The 10,000-nt window shown below is 47.2% G+C and overlaps 1 protein-coding gene across 1 annotated transcript in view; it reads right to left on the bottom strand.

Annotated features, from left to right (window-relative positions):
* adgrb1a (adhesion G protein-coupled receptor B1a) overlaps positions 1 to 10,000 on the bottom strand; it is a gene marked incomplete at both ends in the record, with an annotated part of 119,668 nt that overhangs the window by 9,593 nt on the left and 100,075 nt on the right. Inside the window, 6 exons of the mRNA XM_080004810.1 lie at positions 2,686 to 2,771; positions 3,345 to 3,411; positions 4,623 to 4,692; positions 4,812 to 4,962; positions 5,434 to 5,536; positions 5,657 to 5,760. Coding sequence (XP_079860936.1) covers positions 2,686 to 2,771; positions 3,345 to 3,411; positions 4,623 to 4,692; positions 4,812 to 4,962; positions 5,434 to 5,536; positions 5,657 to 5,760 — 581 coding nt within the window. The remainder of the gene's footprint in view (positions 1 to 2,685; positions 2,772 to 3,344; positions 3,412 to 4,622; positions 4,693 to 4,811; positions 4,963 to 5,433; positions 5,537 to 5,656; positions 5,761 to 10,000) is intronic.

The raw sequence follows: 10,000 nt of genomic DNA, 5'->3' as shown, positions 1-10,000 counted from the left end.
AACCAAATCTTCCAATACTGGATCCATTTAAAATATGCCATTCCTGCCAATCCTGCCTGGTGTTGATACCAGTGATCGAAAAATAAGGTCTAGGCAAAAAAGGTTCCAAGGTTTTCCTTGGTTTTAGGAGAAACCACAGCCTGTACAGGGGTCGTCATGTCTTCTGTCAGTAACAAGCACTGGCTGGAATTAGGGCTTCTCCTGCCTGGTCTTAATTTTCCCAGCCAAGAGCCATTAAGCCCTAAATGTCTTTTTCAGGCTCAGGGGGGAGGAAGGGGGGGGGGGGTTCGAACCAGCGAGACGGTCTCTGAGGTGCGAGTGCCGCCATGTGCTTAATTAGATGCCGCACACATTAATTAGCTCAATTAGATATGTTGTGCATTTGAACCTCCAGAAAGTACGTCATCGTGCATGGGAAAGGAAGAGAAGGAGGGCGGCGGGGTTAGAAACGACCGCATTACGTCATATCTACCACCAGCCCAAAGGAAGAAAAAAACGATTTGAAAACCTCGCGACAGCCAAATTTCTTATATTATCTGTACAAAAAGCTTGTAGTCGGTCTTGGATAAAAAAAAAAACTGTCCGTCCGTGGACGCCAAGTGTCAGAAAACTATTAACTGAGGCGGTAAACAAACACACAGACACACCAGTGCGGATGCAAACACACACGTCGCCTTATTAATTAACTTACACACTTGGATTCACTCTCTCACACACAAACACACACACACACACACACACACACACACACACACACACACACACACACACACACAAACACACACACACACACACACACACATTCAGAGAAACAAATACACGTCAGTGAATAAATAAGTCAAACTACTCTGTAACTACTGTGTCATAACTGTGTTATAAATGCAGAAGTGGTTAATCTACGGTTATAAATTCTCTAATAGCTTGTGGGAGGTTGTAAGAACCGAGGCAGCAGGACATGTTATATTTACTTTGACTAGCAGGGCAGTAGGGTCAACTGCGAAAAGGTAAATAGCGAGGTAAATAGAGCAGGGGAAGTAATTCTATGCCGATCAGAGGCGGAGTCAGCAGGATTGGTGGGCGGGGCTAAGAGCCACACAAGAAGAGGGCGGGGCGGGCAGGTCTGTTTTTACCCGATCACTGATGACATGGGAGGGGGCGTCTGAGGGTGATGTGTCCCTGATTGGTGAGCCCTGAGTGAGAGAGAGGGGGGAACTGGGCAAACTCAGACGTTTCAGAGAGCAAAATAAACAAATAAATAAACAAATAAACAAACAAATAAATAAACAAACAAATAAATAAATAGATAAAGAAAAAAAACAAAACAAGTACAGTCGAATGAAGAGATCATCAAAGGAGGCAAACATTGTTCAGATATAAAGAGAGAGAGGGAAATAAAAATGAAAAATACATGTGGATGCATCATCAATGTTGAATGGAGACAAAACAGCCATCAGGCAAAAAAAAGCAAGCAGGGCACATTTGTTGATGTTTGGTACGTGAGGAAACATGGAGTGTAGCCTACTGTAATTAAGTATGTCAACTTGTTAAAAGAAAATCTCTAAACGTACATGACAGCTCTAAGATGCCTGATTTCTACAGTAGAAACCCGTTCATCTGAAGCCAGCCCAACAGTCTGAATATGTTCTTCAGGGGATATATGCATATCCTGTTATTCACTCAGAGTATGAACCATAACCAAACAGATTCAATTCAATCAAAGTCAGAAACAAACATCCAATCATACTAACATCTGTAACTTGTGTTGAAACTGACTTTTCAGAGGCAGTGGAAAAAAAGGGGAAAATAAGGCCGGTTGGGTTGACTGGATGAGTTCAGATAAACTGGTTTCAACTCAATCATGCCGCCAGAATGAGACTAAGGTGATGGAGCCTGGAAAGTGGAAAGTGCGTGATAAATTCCAAAGATTGCATTTGCTGTGCGCTAGGAGCCCTGATTCCTTTACAGGAAACAAAGAAGAACAACAAGACAATGACGATGAGGACAACAGATAAAAAATAAAAAAAATAATAAAAAAAAAGATGACATCCATAGTATTACCCGCAAACCAAAAGCAGCTGGAGGAAAGTGTCAAAAAGAGCAGCGCATGGAAAACTTAAAGAGAAAAAACAAAATGATGGGATGGAGTAATCATCTTGCCAATCGTGAGCGGGACCAATAACCAGACGGTCTTATGAGCATTTTGACCTTTTTTTTTTTTTTTTTTAATATTCTTTCTATCGTTTTATCATCCCTTCATAATTCTCTCTCTCTCTCTCTCTCTCTCTCTCTCTCTCTCTCTCTCTCTCTCTCTCTCTCTCTCTCTCTCTCTCTCTCTCTCTCTCTCTCTCTTCTCTCTCTCTCTCTCTCTCTCTCTCTCTCTCTCTCTCTCTCTCTCTCTCTCTCTCTCTCTCTCTCTCTGGTGGTTCTCCTGGTCCCATTTGTTCTGTCACATCCTACAATCCAGTTGTTGCCCCCCCCCCCTATCTTTTCCTCTTTGCTATAAATAGGATTCTTACGATCCTTATACCTCGATGGTCTTGGCAAAATCAAATGTGTTTTCTGATCTTTTTTTTTAGATAACAAAACAAACCCCCTAGCTGCAACCCCCCCTACTGTAGCTGAGGTCCATCGAGCTGGTTATAGGTCACTCATAAGTAGAATGGATGAGTGGTATATAAGGCATACCCCGCCCTCTCCTTCAGTTTCATATCAGTAATTCCGTCTTTGGACACCAGTTTGTTAAAAACGAGAATGCCGATCACCATGTTAACCTGGGAAAAGAGAAGAGACAGCCGGTTAATCCAGAAAACAAAAAAAGAACAACAACATCAAAACCTCCATTGTGATTTCGACGATGAAGATGACGATGGCGACGGTCGGTTCTGTCGCGTTTGAATTATCGATGCGACATGCACGTAAGTCATTCACTCAAATAGCACTAGTGACGCCTACATGAAACGAAGTAGAATAGGAAACAAAGAATAGATGGCTTTGAAAGTAACGGGATGGATGCAGTTTAGTAAAAGAATGAATAAAAATATAAAATAAGAAAAAAATATTAAACATTAAATAGTAATAAAAAAATGTATATAATAATAATAATAATAATAATAATAATAAAATAATATAAAAATGATCAACACATTGAAAGAATTCTGTGGAAAAAGTGTGCCATGATGAGCTTGTGATGTTAAAACATGAAAGTGTTTAGTCAATTGTTGGGACGAGAAACTATTATGGGAAGACTACTGTGCTTCTGGGTGTTAGAAACGAGCAACACTGGAAAAAGTCTGAAGGGAATGAAAAGGCTTCCTGGGGCAGGCAGTGTCAGATAGAGGAAGTACCAAGACTACGGCTGCTGCAGGTCCCACAAAGGCATAGAGCAGGCCGCCCTCCAAAGACAACCAGCAGCTAAGAGACAGAAGAGAGAGAGAGAAAAAGAGGGATACACAGAGATTAGAATTGAGTGAAGTGGCAGGGTTTGACACTAGCGGCGTCCAAACCGCCCCGGGGCAAGTCAAAAATAAAAACTCGGGCAAGTGGATGGTGCCTCTTGGCTTCCCAAATTGGAAAGTAAAGTTTTTGCCCTCCCCCCCAAACAAATGACGTGAGTAAAAATAGAAGCTTTGTTGATGTTTTAGCCCTCACTGTCACGTGCCTTTTTGGTGGAGAAAAATAAAGTAGACGATGGTAAATATAGCTGAACTGCACAGCATAAACACTCAACTACAAATAGTATGACTGAAAACACGTTTAACGGCAGTAGTATTGCAATGGATTTGAGTTGTAATACTTTCACACACCACTGACATTGGGATGCCCACCGGAGATTTCCATATAAGGTGAAGTAGGATGGAGACGTCCATACAAGAGCGTGTACTGGAGGAGGGAGATCTGGGTCACATGCGGCTCGCCTTTTTAGCAGGACAATGTAACGCGATCCTCCACTTCATTCCACTCCATTCATCAATTCATAAGCATTGAAATACTACGGGCACAGCATATTGTCAGTCACACCATTTGTGGTTTGGGTCTGTGTTGGGTGGATTACACAACAAGTCCAGAAATTCCATTTTAAACGGCAACAGCTTTTTTTTTTCCATGATCCAGGTTTCACTTTTCTCAGACTTGATTTTCTTGGAAGCTAAAGTGACTCTGCTATTGTTTCATAGCTTAACGTTGCCATACTTTAACCTTGGCTAAGGGCAGGGAGGTATAAAAAGGGGCTGATTATGCATCTTAAGAGGGCTTGTTCATCCGAACAATGTAAAAAAAAAAAAAAAAAAAAAAAAGGCAGAGTAAAAAAAAAAAAGCTGAACAAAAGCTTAGTGTCAACCCCCGAGTGGGGTCAAAGAAGTGGCACTGGAAAGAAAAACAGCAGGAGGCTTAGCATAACAGAAAAACATGTTAGGCCGGGAGAAGAGAGGAAGGCCAAACGCGACGGGCCAGGAGAATGACCAAAGATAGGGAAGCATTACAAGTCAAGGGAAAGAGATTAGTTACACTAGAAAATGCATTCTCCAATTCCGAAAAATGAGTATTTCCCAAGGAATATGAACAAAGCTAATCAGGAAGGTGAAAAGTACACCGTGGACCGTGAGAGCACGGTCAGGAAGGCTTACTAGTTGGGGGTCCCGTATCCCTTGGCCTTGGTGAATCCCACCGAAATGGCCACCACCAGGGCAGGCAGACCTGGGGAAGGACACGGGGGAGGTGGATTAGCACCGGACCGATGTAGAGAGCGAGTGTGGATGTGAAAACAGATCCACCAATCGATCAGGACCAAAGAGATGAGGAGAGGATGGCCGCACCCCAGCCGAGACACAGGAAACGCTTGCGTATGATGCGATTCCTCAGCCGCCCCGTCACCGCCATGTAGGACTGCCATGCCTCCGTCAGCACCCAGCAGAACGAGGACAAGAAGAAGAAATGGAGGAAGGCCGCCACCAGCGTGCACAGGACCTGAGGGACAGAGAGAGACGGAGAACGAGAGAGAGAGAAAAAAGTCGGGGAGAGACGGGAATATGAGATATGGAAGGCAAATTGGATACTCAACACTTTTGAGCTATAGAAGGTAGCTGATAGAAGGTAAAGCGCGTCAGTGTGGGTTCTGTCTTTTCCATGTAGAATAACCACTTTATCGATCCCCATGGGAAAATGTGTCCTCTGCATTCGACCCATCCTAACTCTATATTTATTTAGGAGCAGTGGACAGCACGGCTGCCGGGGACCCATTCCAGTTCCAGTGCCGACGCCTTGATCGGAAAGCGTCCGTGAGGTGAGGCGACGCTGATAACCAGCGAGCCACCGCGACCCTCAGACACCGGGAAATTCCATCGAGAATGTCTTTTTTTTTTTGACAAGAAACACACAGTGTTGAGCCGCTAAGCAGAGACGGACGAGGTTTGGAAACAGGATGATGCTGGGTCTCACCTTGTTGCGCGTTTGCGTTTGTCCAATGAGAATCAGAGCATTGGAGGAGATGATGGAGAGGCAGAAGTTGATGAGGATGACGGAGCGCTCCGAGCGGATATACCTAGGGGGGGGGACAAAGGGTGAGCCAGAGGGGGAGGACACGGCGAGCGATGATCTCAGCGTCCCCCGAGAAGGAAAACGGACTCGTCGGGAGGAGCTGATGGAGGCGCTCCGACCCTACCTCCAGACGGACACGTAGATGATGATCAGCAGCAGCAGGGTGAGGGAGGACACGCCGCAGCCCACGATCAGTGTGACGGAGGGGAGCTGGGTTTTGTCCATGTTCTGGGGCGGAGAAATAAGATGCAGAAAAAATGCAGGAGAACAGTCGGCTCATCAGACTTGTGTCTTCACACGTGTGCACGCATGTGCCTGCACACACACACACACACACACACACACACACACACACACACACACACACACACACACACACACACACACACACACACACACACACACACACACACACACACACACACACACACACACACATACGTGCTTATCTAACTGGAGCGTATTTGGCAGGCAGGCTGCTGTTTAGGTGGAGGTGACTTCAAGGGCATTAGATGGAGAAATGCACACGAGCCTGTTATTACTTTTGCTGAATGTGCGCGTGCATTGACATTTTAGATGTATTTTGCATCAAGTGAGACCAAGAATCATTTTTTACCCTGATATGTCGAAAGCCAAGTACCCTCTCCATACTAATGCAACCATTGTCTCGCTTGCCATGGCAACGCTGTAATACGGCCGAGGAAGAGGCAGCTGCAGGGAGGGATGTAGCATCAAGCTGATAGCACGGTGCATTAATAGTGTGCTTGGTGCGTGTGCATGTGCGTCTGTGCACAGATGGCACAGTGATGCATCTTGAGCAGCACATCCAAATAAACAGCCATCTTTGCTCAAATGAATGAGGCAAGCAAAGTGCTATTCCTCATGGCTGCTAAAAGCTCCTTCCTGTGTTTATGCGCGAGCCTGTTATGGACTGATTTCAGGGGGAAACAGCTCCCCTTTCTAGTCAGATATTTGTGGGACGCTTAGGGATCAAGGAAACCAAATATTACAACGGTGTGAAGTGTGAGGTCAAAGGCCATCCCGAGTGCTTTGTCTTCATTTATTTTAATTTCTGCGCCATACATGTTTTTCTCTGGCCTCACCTGCTCCGATATATTGATCACACAGCCTGTAAGCCTCCTCTGTGACTGATCCACTACAGACAGCGGACAAAAAGACTATCGAGTGGGTCAAATAACGAATAAAAACCATCCCCCTCGATAACACTAACGTCGATGGCGGCTAGCACCATCGTGTTGGTGAGAATCTGCTCTGTTTATCACCGGTAGCCACGGCGTCGCTTGACGTTCAATTACTAGCCGCACCCCTGTTTTTTCCCATTCTGAGGCTAAAGGGCCGGACGTGGCCTTTAAGTTACACAAACTATCTGTGTTTAGCTAAATTGAGGAGCTGGTGGAGGAGGCTGGAGTGGCCTGGAGGCTGGGTGGGGTGAAGCGAGCCCGGCTGGAGAAACAGGGGCGAGGGATGGCGTGGGGGCGTAGAGGAGGGAGGTTGCAGGGACGTTAAGGGAGTTTCTCTACCTGGGCCCCTCCAGCAGCAGATAATTGGCTGAGTTTATAGCCTGTCTTGTCTGCGGGTTTGATGTGTGTGCGGAGACCAAGTTAATTAAATCCCCCTGATTAATCTGCACTGCAGTGAGTTCCTCCTCTAAAGGCTAGATTGTGAGCGCAACGGCACGGAGAGACGTCTGCCGAGACCGAGGGGGGAAAAAAAGCCGACTCTTCCAGCCGGCCCAGGGTGGTGCAGGGATGGAAATGTCCCACGAGCAGTCGTCTGAGAGCCACGGAACCACATTATTTCACGACAGCAGCGGCAGAGGTCCCCACCATGTGCACACGACCCTTGTTTTATAGACAGAGGAGGGCTTTTAAACAACAAATCAATGTTGTTTTTTTTGTATCTGCAGAATTTAATAAAGCAATTACGGACCAAAAAGGTCAGCCAAACCGGACGATCGAGACAGTGTACTCTAGGAGGACTAGCACCACGTCCTGGTGCTATTTAGACCTTGCCTATGTTGATTTCTCACCCTCTGAATGTGAGCTAACCAGTCAAAGATATAGGTCGGCAGGTATTGGCGTGCGCACACATGCATTCGGACGGTAAAACAGGCGCGCACACGCGTAGGAGGCCTCCGCAATGGCACGGTCACAACCAAGTCCATTGATCTTATTTCCCTTTCTTCCGAACCAAGCCGACAAATGGTGGGCAGGGTGCTGCGGGGGTTTTTTTTTTTTTGCTCTCCCTGACGGCATCTTTCCGGTGTGCGTTCCCTCTCTTTCCCGTCGGTACGCCCGCGGCAGAGTCACGCTGCGTGCGCCGCGGCGAAATGGACAGGCGAGGTGGCGGCGAGATAGTCAACTGCGGAGGGCAGTGGAAAGAGGGCGACCACAAAGTGACAAGAGAGAAAGAGAGAGAGAGAGAGAGAGAGAACCTAGGATGGATCGCAGCGACGGAGCATGAAAAATTATGGTAGATGGATACAACGGAGGAGAGGAGAGGGTGGGGAGAAGGCGGATGGGAGGTGAGGGTGTTTGTCATGCCAGAGCCGTAGGAGACTAGCTGCAGACAGGCAGAGGCAAGTCAGGGCCATTTGCAAGGTGTGGACGGGGGCTGCAGGAGGAATAATTAGCAGGGAAGCCATGGGTGTCTCACCAAACAATCGGTGGCGGATGGATGGATGAGGGGGGTGGAGGGGAGAGGGGAGAGCAGAAAACTGGCCGCTTCTGTTTTTTATTTTTTTTTTCCTCCCTCCCTTCCTTTCCTCTTTGGCACGGGGAAGCAAATCAAATTGCCACCATTTTGCTTCCCTCTGGGCATGTGAAACCTCCAGACTGCACCAGTGCTGTGAACGGCCTGTCATCCACCCAGGTAGAGAGGGAGACGATGGGGAAAAGAGCAGGCTGGCTTCCAAGGAGAGAGAGAGAGAGGGAGAGGGAGCGGGAGAGGGGGAGAGGGAGCAGCCGCCATGGCGTGGTGGTGGAGGAGAGAGCAGCACTAGCTCGACTATTAGCACACACCACTGCTGCTGCTGCTGCTGCTATAGAAACAAGCCCTACAGCTTGTATAGTGCACGTAACCGCCCCTCTGGGCTCCATGTTTGCAGCGTTTGATGCTGCTGCTGATAATAGGAGCGTGTTAGCAAAAAACACACACACACACACACACACACACACACACACACACACACACACACACACACACACACCCACACACACACACACACACACACACACCAACGTGTCAACATCTTGCGGCTTGTGAAGAAATGCGGCCATTTAACACACACACACACACACACACACACACACACACCTCCCCCAATTGCTCACATGAGGACCCTACCCCTGTTAGCTGACTAATCCTAGCTGTAGGACAGAGAGGGGAGTGTAAAAACCACACACACACACACCACACACACACACACACACACACACACACACACACACACACACACACACACACACACACACACACACACACACACACACACACACAGCACAGCACAGGAACTGGGTTGTTTTCCGCCTGAATGGACAATCCTCTGTCTTCTTTCATTAAATATCAATAAAGTAATCTATTTATTGCACTTTTTTTTTGGTTCATGCCGATATCTAAGCTGACCCGCGTGTGTGCCATCCATGTTTTGTTTTGTCGCCCCCCCCCCCCAGCAGCCGTCCATTGATGCAGGCGGCGGCATCGGCTGCTATATCTTTAAGAGAGCCCCCCGGTGCCAATGCTGTTACCAGGGCAACTAGTGAACAAACTGCTTCCGAGGCAATTTCCAGTCTAATAATAACTAATCACGCTGAATGAAAATTTGCCACAAAGACACTGCCCTTTCCCCAAAAGAAACTGGGACACTTGAGTCACTGGACGTCTGCGGTGATTTTCCCTGACATTTCCCCCTCATCTGCACATTGCCCGAGTCTTAAGATAATGAAGGAAGATAACTATGCTGCGCCGGTTGATATGATAAGGCTTCATACGCAAGAAATGATCATCATCTTAATCGCCACGCAGCATATGTACATACAGTACGGGCCTCAGTAACCATGGAGACGTGTGCAATGGGGGGAGGGGGATGGGGGTGATTAGTGATTTGGACAATCACTTTGTTAATTTGACTATGTTCAAGCGGGGGTTATATGATTAGGAGAAATACGAGCGTCCCCATATTGTTGAAACGCTCCCGTTCGGCCACGTAATGTAATGTAATGTAATGTCATTTAATGCAATGTATGCAAATCAGCGGCCACATCTGTCAGCAAGCAGCCTGCGGGCGGTGCAGTGGGGAAAATGCAGGGGTTTGCACATGCTTCGCCGCCAGTATTGCGACACATCGTCGTCGCGTCGTCGTATTATTCCACACGTACGTGTTCGCCCCTGTGAGGTGCTATTCAATCCGCATTCATGTGCAGACCCACAGGCGACGCTGGCGACCATG

The sequence above is a fragment of the Zeus faber genome (assembly GCF_960531495.2).
Source record: "Zeus faber genome assembly, chromosome: 8".
NCBI classification, from domain to species: domain Eukaryota; kingdom Metazoa; phylum Chordata; class Actinopteri; order Zeiformes; family Zeidae; genus Zeus; species Zeus faber.
The sequence above is the reverse complement of the archived record's forward strand: the minus strand, read 5'-3'. Positions and strand labels throughout refer to the sequence as shown.